The sequence below is a fragment of the Pongo pygmaeus genome, chromosome 1, assembly GCF_028885625.2.
Source record: "Pongo pygmaeus isolate AG05252 chromosome 1, NHGRI_mPonPyg2-v2.0_pri, whole genome shotgun sequence".
Classification (NCBI taxonomy): domain Eukaryota; kingdom Metazoa; phylum Chordata; class Mammalia; order Primates; family Hominidae; genus Pongo; species Pongo pygmaeus.
In genome coordinates, this window is record NC_072373.2 from 68,881,174 (window position 1) to 68,905,878 (window position 24,705).

A 24,705-nucleotide genomic window follows, 5' to 3' on the forward strand; every position below is an offset into this window, starting at 1 on the left:
GTAGGTACCTGGTAAATGTTAATTCCCTTTCTCTTTCCTCCTATTTAAATTAGTATCCAGGTTACTTCTTTTTAAGGGACGATCTTTCTTTTTATTTTATTTTCTTTATTTTTGAGACTGAAAATAAAGCCAAGAAATGCGGTCTTCTTTTTAAAAAGTAATAATAAATTGTGTGTTTTGCTAATGTATGAAATGTTAACTGTGATTTTGTTTAAGGATATTTTTCATTTGTTTTCATATCTTCTTTCTCATTAGGACATGAAAGATCAGATGTCAACTTCATCTGTGCAGGCATTAGCTGAAAGAAAAAATAGACAGGTGAGAAAACATCAGAATATAATTATCAGTGAGAGAAAGCATACAGTTAGATATTTGGAATTTAAAAATTCTGACCATCCATGGATCATGTAATCAAGAGGAAGACTTCTGCTTGCAGGCCCTGGTGTGACCATGGGAGGTTTTGTGACAGTCCAGGCAGCCTGTCCCAGCACCCTGTCATCATTTCCCTCCCCTCCTCTTACCCTCTGGTCTTCTCCTCTGGGCTCCATAGCACCTTTTGCCTACTCTTACTATAGCACTTATCACAGAGTACTTTTACTTTTTTAATATGTTTATTCTGTACCTGTTGAACACATTTAGTGTGCCAGGCTCTTTGAAGGGCTGTAATTACTGTCTTTCTCTCTGCTGGGCTCCAGGCCCTTTGACAGTGAGGAGAGATGTGTGTATGGTTTTTTGTTTTTTTGTTTGTTTGTTTGTTTGTTTTGAGCTCTCTAGCAGTTACTACATTGCCTACCCATGGAACACATTAGACATCTAAGGATTGACATTTGATGTAAAGACATTAGAGGAACCTTAAACTTCTGTGTTAAATTAAGTTTCTCTTTGTTTTAAGTAGTTTTAAAAGAATTACATACGTTGGCATATTGATAGACACTCCTTTCTAATTGTTAAAATACAGTCCTTTTAAAAAATATAGAATGGTCATCTAGAATTTGGACTTTCATTTAGATTGAGATTTGATTTAGACTTTTTTGGTGGGATAGAATGTTTTTGCCTGTTGCTAAACTGTTAGGTAATTTTTTTGACAGAAGTAGTTTTTTAAATTCTGTGGATATCCATTTTCCTTAGAAGTAAAAAAGACTTCATGAAAAATGATACTATTTGCTTTAAATGACTTATCTTAGTCGCATTTTATTAAGATTCCAGAAAGTTATGAATTTTCCATTTAGTAGGCTCTTGAGAAATTTCACTATTTTTACTAACTAGCAATCAGTACTTCATACCTGTGGGTATTTGTCAAGACACTTAATTTTGAAAACAAATATGGAAGCTTGAAGAAGGGGCAGGGTTCTATAAATATCACCTAACTTAATTTTCCTGTTTCCTTTTCTTGCATTCCATTTTTCAAGTCATTGTTTTGTTTTTGGCTTTTTAATCTTATTTGCCTCCTTTGCTTTCTTTTTGAGCAATATAGCTAGGAAAAGCCACTAGCTGGTCCATTCCATCTGGCTCCCTCTCTTGAAAGAAGCTAGTGAATGGCCTCAAGTTGGCGAGTTTTAGAGTTCTCTTCTCATTTGCACTTGAGCTTATAGGAAGTGGAAGTACCTGAAGTAGTTGTGACAGTGAGGTCAGTAACACCTATGATGCTGTTACTCTTAATTTGAATGTTTTATTCTCTAGATAGTATAGTTGGGCTAATGTAAATAAAATTTATATTTATATATTTATAAATATATAAATATAGAAATTTAAATATATATTTATATAAAGTATATATACATATATGTATTTATATATTGCTTGTCTAGTTATGGCTTGGAATTCTGTTTTAGGCTATGAGTGAAATGTCAAATTGCAAATTTTCGAGGAATAGCAGGATCAGGGCTCTCTAAGCACTCCAGCAGGCATGGGCCTCGCCACGTCGTGCCAGGTGCCAGGCTGTGTGCTGCTCCTTGCCTCACCAGCACCTCTGCTCTGGCACCCACACACAGGTGCATCTGCCAGTCCTTGGGCCCTCTCTCAATCTCTATCCTATTATCACAGACATTTGGGATCAGACTGATGAACTTTAAGCTATTTTACAATAAAACGTGGATGATTTGCCCTATACTTAGCTCTACCTAAGTGTACACCATGGAAAACGTAGGAAAAATAGCCCTGTGACCTCAGGAGCACACAAGGCCCTGGTGGTATCCCAGTTCTCTGTCCTTAGGCCAGTGATGCATTATAGCCTTTTTCTGACCCTAAAAAATTGTCACTATTTCCTCATATCTTCCATAGAGGTCCTTAGAGTCTGGATCAGAATGAGCAGGATCTTTTCAGTCTTGATAGCCCTAAGACCAGGGCAGAGCCACCCACAAAAAGCCTTGGATCTGCTTTACACCAGAGACAGTCACCATCCAGCTGGACTGAAGCTCTGGGCCCCTGGAAGCTCTTGTAAGAAAAGCTTCTAATAACTGAGCTTCCCTGATCCTAGCCCCTGAAGTCTGGCCATTTGATGGAGTTCACCCCTCGCAGTCTGAGAAGAGGTCAGTGTCAGTATGGAGGAAGGTCATGGGACTGTTGGAAGGGTTTTCAGACAGAACCAAGTAACCAGGCAGGCTTTTAATAGTGCCTGAGATTTTTTTTTAATTACCCGATAGGAAAATTTGGCAACTCTACAAGGAAAAAGAGTCTTAGTTGCTAGCGTCTTCTGGCTCTTGCTGCGGGGCTGGTGTGAGTAGTTACTTTGACCAGTCAGGAAGGCTTGTGGGGATCTGGTCAGAACCAACTGCCGAGACGGAACTCTCACATTCCTGCCTGTCCTCTTCATGTGAGGAAGACATATCCAACCTTACCCATTTATGGCTGCAAACTTCCTTGAATTCATACTTGAGAAACCCGACCCTTGTTTCTGGGAGCCCTGGTGGAGAACTCTGACTTTAGGGCAGCCCTTGCCTAGGTTGCCAGGGTCAGGCATTCCTTGTGGTCATACCTGCCTGTAAAGTAACCCCCAGTTGTCATCTGGAAAGCCTGAAGGACCCTGGCTTCTGTTCATGGGTTAAACTTAACAGACATTGATGGTTCTTGTGCCTTTGTGTGTGAAGGGCTATGGCTTACCTTCTTGTCATTCCAGGGAACTCTCCCTTTCGCCCCACCAAAAAAACACAAAACTTCCCCTGGGTCACACTTTTCTTAAAAAAGTACTCTAGATCTTTGGAATCAGGTTGACTGGAACCTATGGGTTGCTGAAGTTCCACAGGTATCAGGAAGAGCTCTTTTACAAGAGATTGAATGCTTTTCAATTATAACACAGTATATAGATGGGTGTTTGTTGATTTAGCAGGCATTTATTTGCACTTTAAGGGGACAAAGCCCATTGTGAGGCCTATTGGGAGAGCTTAAAGACATAGAGGGCCCTTCCTGGAATTCCTTAAATAGTACCACCCAGGCACCAACCTACACCACTACATAAAAGCCTGTCCAGGGGAAAATAGACAAGAAATGTGAAAACTCTTTATATCACTCTTGATGCATCACTTGTTCAGAGATAGTAATTGTTTGTTTCTCCTGACTCCTCCGGTTGTTCTGCTCACACAGGCACTGCTGGGAGACAGTGGCAGCCAGAACTGGAGCACTGGAACAACAGATAAATACGGGCGTCTGGACCGAGAGCTCCAGAGAGCCAATTCTCATTTCATTGAGGAGCAGCAGGCACAGCAGCAGGTACCCTGAGGACCCCAGGCTTAGGACGGGCCAGTGGGAAACAAGATACCCCCTTAGTTCCTTTGCCAGCCATGGGGTCTTGTGGCTTAGTGACAAGCAGGCTAAGCCAGAGCTTGTCCTGTGTTGATTGTGTTTAATAATTGCATATATAAAGGGTTTCAAAATCTTCACAGCATGACTGCTTCAAGAGAACCAAGCTCAGCCAGGTGTGGTGGCTCGCACCTTTAGTCCTAGCTACTGAGGAGGCTGAGGCTGGAGGATCCCTTGAGCCCAGGAGTTCAAGGCTACAGTGAGCTTCGATCATGCCATTGCATTCTAGCCTGGGTGACAGAGCAAGACCCTTTCTCTAAAAAAAAAAAAAGAACGAAGCTCAGTTAGTTCTCTTAGAAAAAACAGACCTTTGTTCATCTCAGCAAAGACACTTTCAGAAAGATCTCTCATTTTTTTCATTGAAAATTATTGGTTGGTTTCTTTTTTTTTTTTTTTTTTGTGAGACAGAGTCTCGCTCTGTCACCCAGGCTGGAGTGCAATGGCACCATCTTGGCTCACAGCAACCTGCGCCTCCCAAGTTCAAGCAGTTCTCCTGCCTCAGCCTCCTGAGTAGCTGGGACTACAGGTGCACGCCACCATGCCCAGCTAATTTTTTTTTTGTATTTTAGTAGAGATGGGGTTTCACCTTGTTGCCCAGGCTGGTCTTGAACTCCTTGAGCTCAGGCAATCCGCCTGCCTTGGCCTCCCAAAGTACTAGGATTACAGGCGTGAGCCACCGCGCCTGGCCTATTCGTTGGTTTTGTTGTATGTAAAGTTGACTGCTTTTGTGTAGGTTAAGGGTTAGGAGGAAAATGAAATTGATTATGTCTGTTGTTGCCTTTGATATGTAGCTGCATTAACAAAAGCAAGCTAATGATAATGTGTCTGTGGATTTGAGGAGCATGTACCTATTGAAACTATTGATTCTTAAATATTGTGTTTTATGTATACATGTAGTTTATATGTTCTTTTGTTCTTTACATTAGTATGTCTACTTAACCAGTTGTCTACTTAAATTGCTATTAAACCCAGGAAATTTTTTTTCTATAGAAAGTGAGAAGAATGCAACACAACTAAAAGTAAATATTTGTCAGTCAGTAGTTGTCCTTGAGGTAACTTATTGCCACAGGGCATCCTTTAGTTTGTCCTTGAAGAGAGGAAAGACTGCATAGTTTCCCCACATCCAGAGATTTGCCAGACTCTCTTGTATTTAAGCTGTGGCAGTCTGTTGTGGATTGAGACCTTGATCTTGGCAATGGGCTTCCTCCTCCCAAACATCCCCATGTCTCAGTGGTCATCTGCACGTGTGCTTTCAGCTATTGTCTGCTCCATTATTGGACGTCAGCCAACCAGAGTAAATCTCTCTTGGTGGTTTCAAGCCCCGCTGACTGTTCACAAGTTGGATCAGCAGGAGATATCAGTAGCTTGACAATCCAGCCTTTTGAGCAGTGTGTTCTCGGAGGCAATGGTCTGGTCCTTTGATTTCTGGGCTTTGCTTCTGAATGTGAATTGTCCCAAGTTGGCAAAGAAACTAGCAGCTGCTAGAGTGCTGGGCTTGGAACCAGGTAAGATGGATTTTAATTGCTTATTTCCCATTTCTCTGGCACCAGTTGATCGTGGAACAGCAGGATGAGCAGTTGGAGCTGGTCTCTGGCAGCATCGGGGTGCTGAAGAACATGTCCCAGCGCATTGGAGGGGAGCTGGAGGAACAGGCAGTGTGAGTATTGAGACACCCCTCTCGCTGCAGTGAAACTGAGGGGCAGAGCCATCCTATGAGACCCCTAAAAAGCCTGGCAGCCACGTGGCTGGTAAAATCAAAAGCTGTTTTATTCATAACTGCATTTTTATTCTGTTTTACAGATTAGCCTACCCAAAAGAAGCAATTCTACTTCGTAAATTTTACTACAGGCTTTAGGCGAAGTTGTTATTATTTTTAAACACCTCCAAAAACAGACACAGATTTCTCTGAGCAGATACTCGAAGTATAGTTATGAATGGGAATATGAAACAGAGAAGCCTCTGTAACCTGTGGGGATTTTTGTTCCAGAGAGGATAGGACATGAGCTGACTTTATCATCCCATGACTCTGCCGCTATATTGAACAGACACTTTTTGCTTTGAATCTTAAATTATTGTAACTTTGTTTTTTTTTTTAATTTAAAAACTTACAAATTTAACGCCAGTTAACAAAAACTCTTTCCTCTCAGAAAAATAAATAAAAACAAAACATAACCTCAGTTTGTTTTTCCTTATGAACAATCTCTTTTGCACCCAGAAGTTCGATGGCAAAAACTGCATTCTTAAATGCTGCCACATCATTTTGTAAATCTTTTGAAAGAGAAAAAAAAAAAAACAGTCCATCAGGATATTTTAGAAACTTTCCTGTCTCGATATTACGTTTATCATGACACATTGATTCATTATAAATTCTTAGTGGGCCCCCTGTTCTACACCGGGCCTTCTGGAAGCCAAGGGATATAGAAGGGAACACAGCAGACAAGACAACCCATCTCTGCCAAAGAGTTTGCTGCTTTCAGGGTAGAATGGACATTGGGTAAGTGGCGAGGGGTCATTAGGTGATGGCAGTGAAGTGGGAGGGCCCCTGTGATGGGGCCCGTGCATGCTGCCTGGAGAGCCCTGACTTAGCCCAAGGTCCCTGAGGAAGAGGGGTTTAACTGAAATCTGAAGGATGTGTGGATGCTAGCCAGGTGAGATGAGAGTTGGTGTGGAGGCAGGTGGTGTGGGGTGTGTAGACCAGGAGGAAGAAAGTGCGCCTGTGAAGATGGAGAGGTGCACATGTGCATGGAGGAGAGAGGTTCCATGTGTCTGGAGGCAGAGAACAAACCAGGGAAGGCCTTGTCAGCATGGTAAGGAGGTGCGACTACTTATTCTCAGCATGATGAGAGGACCAGTGGAGGTGAGGTTAGGAGTGATGGTGTGATCAGGTGTGATTTAGATGATGTGCTGCAGTGGAGCCAGGTAGGGAGACCAGGTAGGAAGCTGGAGTACCCAGAATCTGTTTCATGTCTATCTAAAATGGGTCCTGACCCTAAAGTTCAGTTTGAGGAGGGGAAAGGACTAATGGCCTGAGCTTCTCTGTTGATGAGGCAGCCTGGCTGGGGAGTGGGTAATAGAGTCTGAGGGACTTCCAGTTAAAGATGGTGAATTGACACACCCCCACCTCCACTCCCTCTCCACAGCTCACTAGAACAATAGTAAAGGGGTTTGTTTTTAAGGGCATGAAACCGCTGGGCATGGTGGTTCACACCTGTAGTCCCCAAGTACTAGGGAAGGAGGCTGAGGTGGGAGGATTGTTTGAGCCCAGGTGTTTGAGGCTGCATTGAGCTATGATGGTACCACTGTACTCCAACCTGGGTGACAGAGGAGACCCTGTCTCTAAAAAAATAGAAATAACAGATAAATGGGAAAAAGCATGGGATTTGGACTTAGACCTGTGCTATCCAGTATAATAGCTACTAGCCACATGTGGCTGTTGAGTAAGTGTTATGTGGCCAGTCTGAATTGAGATGTGCTCCAGAGGTAAAATGCTTACTGGATTTTGAAGACATAATATGGAAAAATATAAAGTAGCTTATTAATAATTTTTATATTACATGTTGAAATTATAGTATTTTGGCTATATTAAACTAAATACAACAGAATTAATTTCACCTGTTTCTGTTGAAATTTTTACAAACGTGGCTACTAGAAATGTAAAATGGCATACGTGACTCATATTTTTGTTGGATGCTACTGAGATAGATTTGGGCTAGCAACTTGGTTGGTGAGTGTCCATGGACTGAAGGTCGGATGATGTGCCTGATGATGTGCCTGTTTTGTCTTCAGTATGAAAAGTCATACCTAGCACAGAAAGGTAGCTCTTGCTGTTCAGAGTTTGGCCCTGCCTGGATAGGCCTGCCAGCTGTAGCGCCAAGATGCTGCCGGGATCTAAAATGAGCTAAATATTTTTTAATTTGAAAATTTAGGTAAGGGACAAAGACTTGTTTTAGTTGTCAACATGGAGTTTATGTAACGGTTGATTTAATGAAGAGTTGGTTGCCCTGAATCCTGCAAGGCTGTCAGGTGTCTAGTGTGGGCACAGATCAAGACCAGGAGTTTCTAACTGCCATTGATGCTGTCAGAGTTAATACAGCCTTTTTAGTAAGACTGTTAGTACTAATTGGCATATTACATTCTAGCCTCAGAATAATCATTTACTAATCAAAAGTTGAAAAGGCTGGAATATTTAGTGACTTATGAAATAGGCACTGCTGAAATAGTATTTTGGGGTTTTCTTTCCCAGCTGCACATTGGACAGCAAATAGTGTAAGCCTGCTGGAGTCAGTTTTCCTAGTGGGAAATACTGGATTCTCTGTGAGGACAGATGGGGAAATGCACGTGTGCATGCACACACACACAGTCACACACCCCATCAGGGATGTTAGTCCTGAGGCCTTCTGGGTTTATAATAAAGCACGTAGTGCGTTATAGGAGGTTATTTTATTAAAGTACATTCCTTAACTCATATAGACATAAAGTGCTTTTGTTTTATTACCTGGTTCTCACAAGAGCCCTGTGAGGGAAGTTGGGATGATAGGATTGCCCTATTTTACAGGTGAGGAAACAGTCCCAAAGAGTTACAGAGTACGTTGTCGAAGGTGGCAATGTAAACAAGTGGCAAAGCCTGGTTGTCTGCCTCAGATAGCATTGTTTCTACCACATTGCACTGCCACTGAGTTTGTGTTATTGTATAGACAGGTCCACACTGCCTTGTCTGCAGTTCTGAAATCTAGGAAGCTCTAAAGAAATCTCGTTTTTTTTTTCTTTAAATTTGCAGCAAGCTCATGTTACAGAAAAACCTTACCTGAACTGACTCCAACTGTGATTCCTCATAGTTTTCTCTGCAGAAATATTAAGTATCTGATTACGGGGACTGCCCCAGACCCTGCTGGTGGTGTCCTCCTGGTGGTGTTGACTAATACAAAGCATATGTAATGTAGGCTTTTTTTTAATCCCGAGAATTCCAAAATCACAATCCTATCTTGTCCCAAGGATTTTGGATAACAGAGTGAGGTCCTGAAACCCAACGTTGCCTATTTTGTTTGCTAAAATGGAGGCCTATTCCTGTTAACCCAGTGCAAGTGCACTGCCAAGGCTTTGTGCTTACCAGCGACCTTCTGTGTTTGCTTCTCTCTAGTATGTTGGAAGATTTCTCTCACGAATTGGAGAGCACTCAGTCCCGGCTGGACAATGTGATGAAGAAACTTGCAAAAGTATCTCATATGACCAGTGGTATGTATGGTGTTTAAAGCTTAAGCATTTGTACTTAATTCTAGAACTCTGTCTTGGGGGCATTGTCTCATAGTTATGCCCATCCATATCCCTTTCTTATTTTTTACAGATCCCTTTCTCTTTTTTTTGAGACAGAGACTCACTCTTTCACCCAAGCTGGAGTGCAGTGGTGCCATCTCAGCTCACTGCAACCTCCACTGCCTCCTGGGTTCAAGTGATTCTCATGTCTTGACCTCCCGAGTAGCTGGGATTACAGGTGCGTGCCACCACGCCCAGCTAATTTTTGTATTTTTAGTAGAGACAGGGTTTCACTATGTTGGCAAGGCTAGTCTCGAACTCCTGACCTCAGGTGATCCGCCCGTGTCAGCCTCCCAAAATGCTGAGATTACAGGCGTGAACCATCGTGCCTGACTGATCCCTTTCTTATGGCACATTTTTTTTGTGTGATGCCTTAGAATCAGAGAATGGAAAACTTGTATGTGCAGTCTTTATCTTCTGCTTGTAGCCTTAACTTGGGAAAAGTTAAGGCTTTGTGATCCCCCACGGTGTCTGGTTTTTTTCCCAGTAGAGTAACTTTCTTTTTTTTTTTTTTTTTTTTTTTTGAGATGGAGCCTCACTCTGTTGCCCAGGCTACCAGGCTAGAGTGCAGTGGCGTAATCTTGGCTCACTGCAAGCTCCACCTCCCAGGTTCACACCATTCTCCTGCCTCAGCCTCCCGAGTAGCTGGGTCTACAGGTGCCCGCCACCACGCCCAGCTAATTTTTTGTATTTTTAGTAGAGATGGGGTTTCACCGTGTTAGCCAGGATGGTCTCGATCTCCTGACGTTGTGATCTGCCTGCCTCGGCCTCCCAAAGTGCTGGGATTACAGGTGTGAGCCACTGCACCCAGCCCAGTAGAATAACTTTCTTTGCAGTTACAAAATCCTTCTTTATTTTACTGGTTTTTTAAGATTTCCTTGCCAAAATAGGGAACTTATTTAAAACAACAGTTAAGCCAGTTACTGTTTCTCCTGAACATTCTTTCATTGATAGAAAAATACCTACTACTTCAGAATAAGATGGCATGTGTGGATCTATTTTAAATTGTTATGTTTGAATCAATACTGAAATATTTCAGCAAATTTGCACCAGGATGAGGATGAAGAAACAATTTTCATAATAGTTACTGTATAAGATATGTTCCAGTGACTCTTTACATGGGAAATAATATATTTTAAATTTAAAAAAATCCAGTATCTCTTCTTTATCTGGTGGGCGTTGCTTGGTGGAAGGAGAAACTGAGATGCTCCTTGAGGTAATCTGAATGTTCCCTGACTGTAGAACACCTCCGTTGCGTTAGAACATACCCTGTTTCTTGACACCTATTCTTCTGTTGGTTTCCTACTGTCAGGTACATGTTATAAGATCTAATAGGTTAGCTTTTTGAGGCAATATTTAAATACATATGCACATTTACTTTTCAGACGTTTAACTCATAGTCAGGTTACATAACAGTTCTCTGGGGCTCAGTTTCTTATCTATAAAAATACGTTGAGTCCTACCTCTCCAGGTAATTGTGAGGATTAAATGAAATACCAATAAAGTAGAAGTGCTTAACTGCATTTACCATTTATTTATTGGTACTTAGTAAATGTTTTTAAGAAATTGTAAGGCAACAAAAATTGTAATGGCCCCAAGGCGCAATGGACCTATTACATCCAAAACAAAGAGAAGTTCCTATCTAGAGTCATTTTCTTCTTTCTCTTTAGGGACAAGTATCTTTGTTTCTAGCAGGCTCTTCATTGCCTGAAACTGTACATATATGGGAAGCAGGCACCAGCTTAGTTCATCTGTCACACATTTAGAGAAAGGTTTGCAAAGTCTTTTCTGACCTCCCTCTGTTCTCTCTTGTACCTTCTCCCCTCTACTTAAAAACAAAACAAAACAAAACAAAAAAAGGTGTTTTAATGAAGAATTGTATAACCAGTTTAAATTCCAGGCCTCTCACTCATGTACGTAGTAGTCGCAAAGTCAAGTAGCTACTTCAGCACCAGTTCTGTTTGGGGAAGAGCAAGTGAACAAAGATGCACTGTCTTTGTTTCCCAGCATTCTGGGTATGAATAATTTAGAAAAGTACTTGCATTGTGAGAAGCGACCCAGTGTGTATAAATAGCAGTGAAGTTTGCTTATGCTTTATTCTACTTTTTCCCAAAAGAAAAATTGGGGAAGCAATGTAATAACTTTGGTTATATTTGTATAAGAGAAAGAGCCAGGAAACAGAGCATTTATCCTGAACGGTGCTTCACTTTTGACAGGTTGCTTGTGTTTTCATTTTAATCTTTGCTTGCTACCCAAAGAAATACTCCCTAAGGACCTCTTCCTGCTTGGTGCTTTCTGCTTCAATTTGACAAACAGGCAATTTGTATTGGTCTCTGCTCTCCTCCACAATTTTTGCAGAAGTTCACTGTTTTGGTAATCAAACCTGTACATAAAGGAAGCCTATGGAGGCACAGCGAAGTGTGGTTAAGTAGTTACAGACACACAGGCAGACCATCTCCGCTCCCCATGACTGTCTGCTTCATGGGGAGAAACCAACCAAGACTCCACATTTACTTTTTTGAATGACCCGAGAGAGACACTAATTGTATTCTCCTACCCACAGAAGTATTTTATTTTAAGTAGATACTGAGATTTTTTTCCCTCTCACTTTCCAACATTCCATTCATCTTTTCTCTTTAGGGGAGAAAAATATTTTGAGAGAGAGAAAAAACTACCATTGGAGTTCTTTTGTTCCCCTCTGACTTTTTGAGGCAGGTCCTGAGCTTGCAATGCTGCTTAAAACTTTCCACTTGAGGTCACAAAAGCCCCTGTGGTTAGTACCCGTTCCTTCTATGCATGAAGCCTCTGCGGGAAGTGCTGAGAAGTCTGCTGGGGTAACAGCTCCCTGGGGTTACCTAGTTCATGCTTCATAGAGGCAGCTTAGCCGCTTCAGAGGAAAATGGCTTGAAAAGAACATCCTCGGGTTGTGCTGGCTTGTGTGGTATATGCTTCTCCTTGGTGAAAATTCCTACTTAATACAGTTGTGGAAGAGAAGGTGATTGGAGGGTGGTAGGAGGCGTGAGTAGAGGCTGATGGAAAGCCAAAAAATGGAAATCTTGTTCAGTGTTGGAAATCTGGTGCTGAGAATGGCGAGATGCCTGAGGGAAGAGGGTAAACATAGGAGTGTGTGAGGTTGAGGGAGGAGTTGGAGAAGAAATACTTTCTCCGTTTTCATCCTGAAAGAATCGCAACTAATCATTGTAGCGAAGTGGCTTTAAATTATTGTAAGCATTTTAATCTTTTTTAAAAATTAATAAACTATGTTTAGAACAGTTTTAGGTTCCTAGCAAAATTGAGCAGGAAGTACAGAGAGTTCCCATGTAGCCCCCTTCCCCCACGCATAACCTCCCTGACTATTGACATCGAGCATCACGGTGGTACGTTTGTTACAATCAGCCTATGCTAACACATCATTAATCATCCGCAAAGACCATTGTTTACCTTAGGATTCACTCTTAGTATTGTACATTCTCTGGATTTGAACAAATGTATAAATGACATGTATCCATCATTGTAGCATCACACAGAGCTGTTTCACTGCCCTAAAAAATCCTGTGTTCTACCTGTTTATCCCTCCCTTCCCCCAACCCCCGAACTACTGATCCTTTGACTGTCTCCATAGTTTTGCTTTTCCAGCATGCATATGGTTGGAATTATATATCACAGATCCTTTTCAGATTGGCTTCTCTCACTTAGCAATGTGCATCTAAGTTTCCACTGTGCTTTTTCATGGCTTGATAGCTTATTTCTGTTTTAACACTGAATAATATTCTATTGTCTGGATGTACCACAATTTATCCATTTACCTACTGAAGGACATCTTGGTTGCTTCCAAGTTTTGGCAATGATGAATAAAACTGCTATAAATACCCGTGTGCAAATTAGCCAGGCGTGGTGGCGTGCACCTATAACCCCAGCTACTTGGGAGGCTGAGGCAGGAGAATTGCTTGAACCCGGGAGTCAGAGGTTGCAGTGAGCCAAGATCGCACCACTGTACTCTAGCCTGGGTGACAGAGGGAGACTCTGTCTCAAAAAAAAAAAAAAAAAAAAAAAAAAAGTGCAGGTTTTTATATGGACAAGTTTTTAAGTTCATTTGGATAAGTAACAAGGTATGTGGTTGCTGAATGGTTATGGTAAGAGTATGTTTGGGTTTTGTAAGAAACTGCCAACCTGTCTTCCAAAGTGGCTGTACCAGTTTGAATTCCCACTAGGAGTTAATATTGCTCCACATCCTTGCTAGCATGTGGTGTTGTCACTGTTTGGGGTTTTGACCATTCTAATAGGTGTGTATTGTTTCTTGTTTTAATTTGCCTTTCCCCAGTGACATCTAATGTTGAACATCTTTTCATATGCTTCCCTGGCAGCTCTTTCATGGTTGTTTTTTTTTTTTTTTTGAGACAGAGTCTGACTCTGTCACCTATGCTAGAGTGCAGAGGTGCGATCTCAGCTCACTGCAACTTCTGCCTTCCAGGTTCAAGTGATTCTCGTGCTTCAGCCTCTCAAGTAGCTGGGATTACAGGCCTGCGCCACCACGCCCAGCTAATTTTTGTATTTTTAGTAGAGACAGGGTTTCACCATGTTGGCCAGGCTGGTCTTGAACTCCTAGCCTCAAGTGATCTGCCTGCCGTGGCTTCCCAAAGTGCTGAGATTACAGGTATGAGCCACCTTGCCCAGCCCCATCCCTTTTTTATGAGGTGTCTGTTCAGGTCTTTTGCCCATTTTTAAAATCAAGCTGTTTTCATACTGGTGAGTTTTAAAAATTCTTTGTATAATACATTCTGGACAATAGTCCTTTATCAGATGAATCTTTTGCAAATATTTTACCCCAGTCTGTGGCTTGTCTTCTCATTCTTTTGACAGTGACTTCCACAGAGCATAAGTTTTTAATTTTAATGACATCCCAATTTCAATTATTTATTTCATGGATATATAGTGTCTTTGGTGTTGTATCTGAAAAGTCATTGCCATACCCAAGGTCATCTAGGTTTTCTCCTGTGTTTTCTTCCAAGAGTTTGATAGTTTTGCATTTTACATTTAGGTCTGTGGATACATTTTGAGTTAATTTTTGTTAAGGTGTAAAGTCTGCCTCCAGCTTCATTTTTTTGGCATGGATGTCCAGTTGTTTCAGCACCATTTGTTGAAAAGACTCTGTTTGCTCTGTTGTATTGCACTTGGCTCCTTTGTGAAAGATCAGTTGACTGTATTTATGTCAGCCTATTTCTGGACTATCTGTTCCACTGTTCAGTTTGTCTGTTTTCCTAATACTACATTATCTTGATTGATGTTATGGTAAGTCTTATAGTTGTTCCACATTTCTGGAATATTCTGTGCCAGGTTTTTTTTCAGTCTTTTTTTCTTTTTTCAGGTTTCTGTTGACAAATTGTGAAGCTCAGAGATCCTTTCCTTAGCTGTGTTTAGCTTACTAATGAGCCCATCAGGGGCGTTCTTCATTTGTGTTAGTCTTTTTGATCTCTATTTTTTTCGTTCTAGAATTTCCATGTCTCTGCCTACATTATCCATGTGTTCTTGCATGTTGTTTACTTTTTCCATTAAAGCCTGTAGCATATTAATCATAGTTTAAAAAATTCCTCTTCTGATAATTCCAACATTCCTGCTGTATCTGACTCTGGTTCCGATGCATATTCAGTTTCTTCCTACTGTTGCTTTTTCCTTTTAGTGTGCCTTATAACTTTTTGTTGAAAAGTGGACATGATATACTGGGTAAAAGGAACTGTGGTAAATAGACCTTTATCATAGATGGGGTGGTGAGGCCGGGGGGTGGCATTTTCTAGTCCTGTGATTAGGTCTTAGCCTCTGGTGAGCCTGTGCCCCTGGCCTGTGAACTTCACTAGTGCTTCCCAGTTTTTCTACTGTTAGGTGGAACTGGATGGCTAGAGAAGACTGGAGTTGGGTATTTTCCTTCCCCCAGGTTAGTCAGACTCTGGTTAGTTTCTTTTGAGGGCAGACTTTGTTTAGAACAGAGTGCTCTGGAGTATTTCACAGTGATTCTTTTTCCCCTCTGCCTGCTGGAAGCATGAGGGGATTTTTCCCAATATTCGCTGAGAACCTGGTCAAGCTCCGGGAGGTAAAACCCACAGAAGTGTGGGGGTCCCCTTCGCCTGGGTCCCCCTGGAGTGGTTTTTTTTGTTTGTTTTTCATCTCAGACTTGTCCACACTGAGCCTTCAGCAGCTCATCAATTAAAGTTAAGGTTTTCCTACCGGGACACTGGTTCCTATGGAGTTTGTTGCTTCATGGATTTCTGCTCTGATAAGCTGTGATCCTCTGTATGTATCTGTAGGTTTCTGCAGTTTTAGGGGCAGCAGTTTACCATGTGACCTCACTTCTCTGATGGATCTAAGAAGAGTTTTGCTTTTTCAGTTTGTTCAGCTTTTTACTTGTTACGACAGAGTGATGACTTCTAAGCTTCTTACATACTTGGCTGGAAATTAAAAATTTAACATTTTTAATCAGATGAGAGAATGCCAGCTATAAAAGTTTTCTTGACCATTGAAGTAATAGTTAAACAGGTCAAAGTGTGACCTGCAGTAGGCCATCTCTGCCTTCCCTAGACCTTTGGAACAGTCCTACCTGAGAACAACGAGTGATGGACCTGGGGTCTTTGTCCTACTCAGAGTTAACTAAATGAGTTTCTAGTATGTCTGAGGTAGACCAAGGTGATCACCACTTAGAAGGTACTTGCTTTACTTATAATTTGGTGGCAGTTCTCTTGTCCAGTTCTAAGACTTTGATATCCATAATATTTAAAATAATTTTAATTACATGTTTTGCCTTGTGGAGAGTTTAGCAGTTTATTTTCATAGATTGAGATCTTTTTGCAACGTGATTCTCAATAACTATAGTGTGCTAAAATCAGTGGGCTTTCAAAGAAACTTTAGTGAATCAACATGTCTTTATATTTCTATTTAAATGGAACTCTTATTCCTAGTGGTTGAACTGCATTTTCATAGGCTAGTGAATTCTGTTACCAGTCGGGCCCTTTGTGGAAGATGCCAAAACTCATCAGTGGAAAGACTGCTCATTTTTTCTACATGTCTCCAAATTAAGGAAGCATCCTGATGTTGGCAGCATCCTCTGTGCCCTAGGTTTGGGCACTGCACAGTGTGTGTATGACAGGGTTGTGTTGTTTAATTCTCACAACAGCCCTGCGGGGCAGCTGTTGTAGAGTTGGGACCACAGGATTGTGAGCTGCAGCAGGGCTCCCCCAGGGCCTGTCTGGGCCCTTCTGTCTCACAGGGCCTCCCTACTCTCAGCCATTTGGATGGACTCTAATCACGTTGTTTCCTGTGCCTGCTGTTCCAAATTGTTGGTAGGGCAGAAAGTTTCAGAAAAAACATTCCACTTTCATTTACAGAGGAGCTGTATAAGGTACTTTAACACAGTTACTAGTTAAGTAATCTTACTTGGCTAGGTGTGGTGTGAAATTAATCACGTTGTCTCACTGGAGCTTGCTTTTTCAGCTGTATATTTCCTGAAGTGACCAGCAGTAGCTTTCATCTCCTTTCCCTCCTCCCGTTGTTTTCTCTTTTCTCATTGAGAAAAGAATGTGATTATTGTTTAATTAAATGACTTGACTTTTATGGGAGATTAAAGCAGGCAGGCTTTGATCTGTAACACCATTGCCAACACCTTTTTTGAGGATATGCTAACTACCAGCAGAAAGCTAAGATCCGCAGATTTTAATTAAAGACTTGAGACACAAAGCATGTAATTATTACAAGACATTTTCAGGGGACTGGCAAAGTTGTGACTGCATGCGAAGTGCAGGCCAAGAACAGAGCAGCATTAGAGCATCAAGTACCTAGGCAGGTGTAAGATCATGGCCCCGTCATTTGCACGTTCTGCCCCTTTTCTGCTTCAAAGGGTGCCATAAGTTCCATGTTACTGTATTTTGGGGAACGTGGAGTCCCTGTGAGAGCTAATCCCCATGTCCTGCCTTCCAGATCGGCGCCAGTGGTGTGCCATAGCCATCCTCTTTGCAGTCCTGTTGGTTGTGCTCATCCTCTTCTTAGTGCTGTGACGGCGGGGCCTCTGGGTGCGAGTTCCTCCCGCATATGAACCGAGGGGAGGAGAAGCTGAGCACGTGTGACATTGCCGTCTACTCACATTCCTATCCTGGAAACGTACTGCTGCACTGACTTTTCTCCGTGTGACCCCACAATTGACATGGCTCCTCCATCCCAGCGCTGGAAGGGCCAGTGGGAAGAGGAAATAGATGTCTGCACTCCTGGCTGCAGCTGGACAACAGAAGCCCCATGCCGCCTGTCCAGTTCGGCGGAGAACTAGCTGCTGCCTTGCCTTCCGGGACCTCGTTTGCTGAGGAGGGACTCACAGACTCCACTGGTGTTTTGCTGATGCTCATTCCATGCATCTTTGGCAGCTCTTCTCTTCTGCTCAGACCCTTCCCTTGCTCAGACAGTGCACCGCTGTCCCATCTAAAGAAACCTGTCAGGAATGCAAGCTTCTGGGTATGTTTCATTTCCCATTGCTGTAGCATTTCTTAGCCCCTGAGAGCTGATGATTATTGAGGACAAAAGGCTCAGAAACAGTTTGTGACAGAAAATGCAGTGTTTCATTTTTCAGGGATAAATGCTAAGATAAAATTGCTTTTCCAGGTCATTTTTTTTGTGGTAAGAATAACTAATGGAAAATAATGAAACACCCTGGGATTTGGGGGTGCTAACAACTTGTGGCTTTAACTGACAGGAGCAATTAAAAAGAGCAAGAGGGCTCTGCGTTGGCATAGCTTAGGGAAGGGTTAATGATGTCGCCAGAGGTCAGCTCCTGATCCTTGCCGACTTGATGTTGCTGTACCAGGGCTTCCTCCCCAGGGGTGCAGTTTGCGTTTTGAGGGTGATTGCTACATATGTTGTTGCTAAATGGCTCAGTAACACCCTTGAATGAATTTGGATACCAGATTGTCCTCATTACAGTTCTTTTACTCCTAGGGCACTCTACATTGGGGGTTGGGGTTGGGAGTGGTTAGTACATTTATTACATTTATTCAGAAACGTAATGACATAAAAGGTTAGCTCTGGGCCAGACTTCTCTTACTCTGTGGGTAATGGCAAGGATGTGTAGGTAAACTTGGTTCTTTTTTTCCCTAAGATGACAACTTGATTTTATCATCTGCAGTCAAATAACTGAGCCAATCCAAATTTAAATGATAGATGCTTTAATTGAGTTTAAGTAGCTGAAACTGCTGAGACACTAAACTTTAAGCTTCTGATGACTTTTTAAAATGCCTCAAATGTGCACATGTATATAGGATATTTTTATAACTTCCCTGATGAATAATCTGATATTAAAGTAGTATTTGGACCCAGAGCCAGAACTCAGTGGTGGAGGCTGCCGGTCTCTCCTCACCACCTTCTTTTGCACTTGGAAAGAACAGCAACATCTGGATAGAGTTCTGGCTTTGACTTCTCATTTCCTTGTCTTTTTGGGTGCATTCCTCAGCACACTTTTTTTTTAACCTTTTTGTTTTGTTTTGTTTTGTTTGTATTTCATGTGGTTTTATTTGGGGGTTTTGGTTTTTTCACCCTTTTTTGTGATTTGCAATGATGTGCTTGCCCAGCTAACTTTTGAATTGCACTTTTTAATAAATATTCTTAACAATTTTTGAAGAAGGATATTTTATCTCATTTGAGATCATTGTAGGTTAAGAAAATATGCCTGTTGATGAAAGCTAAAAGCAAATTTGTGAAACTAAAAGGGTGATTGACATCCATGTTTACACTCTGCTCTAATGTTTGATATATAAATAAGTTATTTTCAAATTAGGAAAAAAACGTGAGTATTACAAAGGGCTTCAGATGTTTAGAGTACTAGGTTATTTATGTTTTACAAAGTTTGAATCTTCTATAAACTAAGAAAGGGGATGATCCTTAGATTTGCATTAAAATATAGAAGTCTTTTAAAGTAAATGTGAACCTTGTCTAAGTACTGTAATCCACAAAACACATTATAAGAAGCAAACTAGCATCTTAAGGAATTATAAAATCACCCTATTTAAAAGCCATGCTATTGTTCTGCTATTACCAGATTTATTGTGCCACACAAAAGGATCATGTGTGTCAGCAGGGGCCGTTTGGAACAAACCTAGTCATTAATGAGTTAGATACTCCTGTTAGTTCAGAGACCAAGTTTTATGACCCAGAGGCTTAATGATGTTTGGATATATTTCCAATCGACATGCTTACCTCACTGATTTAAATTATTTTCTAAATAGTAGCCATTGTAGACCTGACTCAGGCTGAAGCTAAATAGAGAACAGTTTAGAAAGTTAACTAAAAATACAGGGCATTCTCCCCGTGGGGCCACCATGCCCTTCTGCCCCTGGCTGACTTGATCCTGTGTCTGATCCCATTGCACCCTGACTGGGCAGTCCCTACAGAACCAGTGTTAATTTGAAGGGCCTCCACTCAGGCTCCAAATGTGGCAGCCAAAGAGAACAATCCAGGGAACCTACATTTATTTTTAAGGACAAATATTTCCTCCTCAGTGATCCTAATGTTCAGGGCTTTAGAGGGAACCCAGGTGGTCTCTTCACCCTGTGTCCTAGAAAAGGAGAGTAAGTAGACAGTGGTGATAACCCCACACTACTTATAAGTGCATCTTTATAGTATTTGGGGCTTTCTTTCCCCTTTAGCCTTCTGTACCTAGTACCATATTCCAGTTTTAAAGAACTGGCAGAATGTGATGGATAACAGAGAAAGAGCTCAATTTATGTTTATTGGAAGAACATTTTACTTAAATGATTTGAGGGGAGGAAGGGAATGAACTACTGAATTTGCCAGAGTGAAAATCCATCTGAAAAACTCAACTACCTTTAGTTTTTAGTCCTAATTTTTGGTCTTGTCTCTGCGGACTGTGAAGAATCACAATGCTCTGTATGCCCTGGACTGTGTGGCAAATGCAGGTTGCAGCGTGTGTGTTACATGAGGATCTTCCACAATTTCAGAATGCACGCCAGAGCTGAAGGAGGAAACTTGGTAACTTGCCCATTATTCTCTGCTTTTAGCCAGAGTTAAACAGACTGATGGGTCTGGTAGCCAACAACTTGGCAACTTCCACTCCTTCTCACCTCGTGAGATTAAGGGCTGTGAAAAGAAATCTAGTCTAACTCCAACAGAAATCTGTCTCTGTTAAGTGTTTTACCTTCTGTAAGTAGAGATGGTAGAGCCAAGATTTTTCTTTTGGTAATTTCCCTGTCTATAAAGTGAGACCAGAGGGATATCTGTTCCCTGTTACCTTTTTGGAGAATTCATAACATTTGAAGATCAAAAAATTGAATGATAAATATGGAATGGCTTTTCAATTCTGTGGACTTTGTACCGTTTGGCTTCACCTTGTACTGCAAGATGAATTTGTAAACAAAACAAAATTGGAGTGTCTGGAAAGCTAAAGTTCTAAAATATGGAATGTACTGCCTCTAATTTTTCTTTGTCTTCCTCTCACTGGCATTTTTTTCTCTCCAAGGTTTCTTAAGAATAATGTTTTTTAAAGGAGGCTTTTCGCCCATCAAGAATAAAAAGAAATAAAACCAAAGGGTTACCAGACTTAAGCCCCCGCAGTCACTGTGCGCCATCCCTGAGCAAAGTCCACCCCTGAGGACAGTGCCCCTGCCCCAGTGACAGGCCTTGCTCCTCCCAGGGCCTTTGCTTCTGGTTAAGGGGACGTTTCATTACTGGCTGGCCTGAATAGGGGGTGGTCTTTCTTTTCTTTCTCTCCTTTTTTTTTTTTTTTGATTAACAAATAAAACCAAACCAGAATTTATTTAAAGCAGGTACCTTTCAGTAGCTCTGATTAGAGTAACTCAGCTTAGAGATACTGTTACTCAGGACAACAGTATGTACAAAAGTCTCCGGAAAAGGAAAATAAAACAACTTGAAAAGAATTCAACTTGAAAAGGACTGAATTACTAGAATGATCATATTGCAGAATAACACAAATGCAACAAAGAGCCACCCAAGCCTGAGGGTAAGAACTCTACTTCCCAGATTCTTGGATCATAGCCCATGACTTCTTGGGGCACAGAGGCTGGCTTCAGCATGAGGATCTCACCACTAACTGCATGTAACTCATCCATGCTTTGGGCAGAGGCTAAACACACGGAACGAGGCCACCAGACAGGGTACACATGAACCCATGAGAGCAGTGCTCTCTGTAGAGTCTATAGACCTGGCAGGGACCATGGATAGCTTAGAGGTACTTACTCTGCAACTGGTCACATAAGACCCTAGACTGGCCGGGCGCGGTGTCTCACGCCTGTAATCCCAGCACTTTGGGAGGCCGAGGCGGGCAGATCACGAGGTCAGGAGATCGAGACCATCCTGGCTAACACGGTGAAACCCCATCTCTACTAAAAATACAAAAAATTAGCCGGGCGTAGTGGCGGGCGCCTGTAGTCCCAGCTACTCGGGAGGCTGAGTCAGGAGAATGGCGTGAACCTGGGAGGCGGAGCTTGCAGTGAGCCAAGATCGCGCCACTGCACTCCAGCCTGGGCGACAGAGCCAGACTCCGTCTCGAAAAAAAAAAAGACCCTAGACTGATCTAAGCCCTACAATTCCCTTATCCAAATTCCCACTAACCAGTGAGAGAGAGGGACAAGACTTGGAAGCTGCCTCCAAACCAATTTTTGGTCTACAGTAAACAAGGATAAACATAAAACACCATTCCACAGGCCAGCTTCAAAAGAACTAGTGTGCAAAGAAGGTGAGAGATCCCAAAGCCCCATTTAGTAACCCCCACCGGAGGAGGGGGATGGGTGTGGGTGGTGATCCGCCCGCCTCGGCCTCCCAAAGTGCTGGGATTACAGGCGTGAGACACCGCACCCGCCACCACGCCCGGCTAATTTTTTGTATTTTTAGTAGATGGGTGTGGGTGGTGAGATGGCCTGTTCTGCTGCTGTGGGCACCCCTGTGACCTGTCCTGCTCTCCATCTGGCCTTGATTCGTACGTTCCCCCCGCTTCCTAGATGTGCACTCTCATGGCCCAGAGATCTCACCTTTCTGAGCCTGAGCCTCCCGGCCTCCAGCATACACAGAGTGGAAATGCCAGATCCTGAGGGTTCTCTGAGGAGGGTGAAGTGGCAGTTTTTCTGAGAAACTGGGGTCCTTCCATGCCATGTCAGTTGTAGGTGGGGCAGGCCAAAGAGGATACTGAGTTACTGGAGGCAGAGAGCAGTCGGTCAAAGAGCAGGGAGGAGAATACTGCTGGGAAAATGATGAGAAGTTTCCATTGCATGGACTCAGCAGGCAATTTCTGGGGTCATCTCAGTTATGAGGCGTGAACAGCAAAGCTTTAAAACTGATGTGAGAACAGTGTGTCTCCCTTTTTCCACATTCCCCAGAGGAACACTACTCCCTGCTCTAGAACTTCACATCAAAGAAACAATACACCTGATGGGAAGAAGTCTTTTCAGGACCCCAGAAGTGCCCATTGGAGGCCCATCAGAAAAGTCCGGCTGCTTCTCGTTTTTGGGTCCACAGATTTTGGGCAAGATGGCTAGAGGGCTGGAGGTTTCCCAAGGCCTCTAGATGCAGTTGTGCAAAATCAATCCTTCACAAATCACTGGCCCTTAGTAGTATGCTCGTTCCACCACCCACTGGCAGAGAGGAAGATCTTTTTGCTGTCAGAGAGGGCTGCCATTCACTAACACCATAAATCTGCTCCCTGGCTGCTGGAGTGCACAGGCCAGGGGGTCTTGAAGATCCTCGTGTCAAACTTGAGTGTCAGGCCTGCAGTTGGTTTCACCGTAGATAACCCTTGTTGCCCTACAGCTGGGGTAACTGTTAATTGTGTCTTGACCTTTTGCTCTTCCTCTTCCTTGTCTGAACTGTGTTCCCTTTTTGGATAAAGGACAACTTTTATGTTTATTTTCTTCGTCCACTGTCACGTCACCCACTTGCACAGGAGTCCCACCTTATCTGTGGTTTCACTTTCTGAGGTTTCAGAAATGGGTTGCACTGGAAAGCACAGAGCCTGTACAAAGATTTCAGCAAGGGAGTCCCTATGTATATAAGGGAAGAAACAGTTTATCTAGTCAGTACAATCTGTGGTTTCAAGCATCCACTGTGGGTCTTGGAATGTATCCCTGCAAAAAGGCGGTGGGGCAGGGCGCACTTCTGTATACTTCAAAACTTGTGCACGATGAAAACATAGTGTTATCTGTCAATCTGAAAACAAAATCGCCATGACTTCTGGGCACTGTAGTCCTACCTGTGGACTGGCTGCCTGACTGTGGAGCATCCTTGTATTGGACATTGAGGGACTGTCTAAGATGGCGACTTCTCATTTGGCAGCCTGTGGCAGCTGAGTTTGAATTTGGTGGCGGCCGTCGTATGTTAGGGTAGCCATCGAGCTGCTCGCTGTCAGCCGGAGCAGCAAGCACAGTTTCACTTGACCCATTTTACACCTGTTGTCTCCACCCAAGCACCATGGCTCCAGTTAGGAAGGGCAGCCGTTGGGTGGCCGAGAACAACTCGTTACGGAGCCAGAAGCTGACCTCCTTTCTTAAAGATTTCAGCTGTGAAGTGCAAATACTATGGAAGCCAATTCAGTCAGGCAGAAAACCTCTCCCAGAAGATTGATAAGATGCATGACCAGGCCACTCAGCAGCTTCCTGAGGCACAGTGTGACATGAACTGGTAATGCACAGACTGTGCATTCATAGCTGTTTCGTGAGTAATATGCAGAGCGTGTGTCTTGGGTATTTTAAAGTACGTGAGAGGGTTGTTTCAGCAGCTGATGGGATGCCAAATGTTTGACTTTTTATTATTCCAGCCCTTCAGATTTCCCCAGAATTGTCACCTTCTAGAGCGTGTGTCTTCCCAGTGTGTTCCAGGAATTCTCTATACCACTGTCGTGTTGCTCAGAAAACAATAGAGCTTTCAGTCAGTTCAGGGAACCTTAGAATCTGCGCTGATGCCTCAGAAAGGAAGAAAGGCCAGGACGGCTTCGGCTTGGGTGGCAGTCTTATTTCTACCTTGGTTTTACTTCCTTTTCCATTTTTTGTGGCTTCCCATTTCATCCCACAGCCTCCTCTCATAGGCTGTCCCCCCCTCCCCCCCACTCCATTCTTTCCACTCTCTGGCCCCTGTTTGTGTCCTCAGAGTTCTGGCTGCTGCCACTGCACCTGCCTCAGACCCAGTGTCACCTCGCCAGGGCTTCAGCCAGCCTGGCCTTCCAGCTGCCACCCAGCAGCTCAGCAACTCAGAACCTTCTGGCCCAGACCGTCACAACCAACTCCCACCCAGGGACAAATGCAGAAGCCTCTGCTGGTGCAGCCAACACAGAGTGGGGGAAAAGGGGAGAGGAAAAGCAGCGGCTTCCCGTGCTTCCCAGCTCAGGGCATTGGTAAGAGTGGGTGGAATTTGGCATTCTGCTTCTACCATTTTGAATGAATTGGCCTATTCTTTTATACCATTACCCCTCCCTTCCAAATCATTCATTCTGGTGTGCAGCCCATTTCTGTCTATTTTCTAATGATATGACCAGACCCACCATGTAAGCTTGTGCCCTGCACAAGGATAGATACCCGACTGGGGAACAAACGGGACCAAAATCCACTCTGTGTT

General features: G+C 42.9%; 1 protein-coding gene across 5 annotated transcripts in view; it reads left to right on the plus strand.

Moving 5' to 3' along the window:
* Positions 1-20,685, plus strand: part of STX6 (syntaxin 6) — a 49,980-nt gene extending 29,295 nt beyond the window's left edge. For all 5 annotated transcript variants that reach the window (XM_054456768.2, XM_063650662.1, XM_054456803.2 and 2 more), the window contains 5 exons: positions 256-318; positions 3,580-3,705; positions 5,346-5,452; positions 8,933-9,027; positions 17,068-20,685. In XM_054456768.2, the coding sequence (XP_054312743.1) occupies positions 256-318; positions 3,580-3,705; positions 5,346-5,452; positions 8,933-9,027; positions 17,068-17,144 (468 nt within the window). In that variant the 3' untranslated portion in view covers positions 17,145-20,685. The remainder of the gene's footprint in view (positions 1-255; positions 319-3,579; positions 3,706-5,345; positions 5,453-8,932; positions 9,028-17,067) is intronic.
* Positions 20,686-24,705: the final 4,020 nt, after the last annotated feature.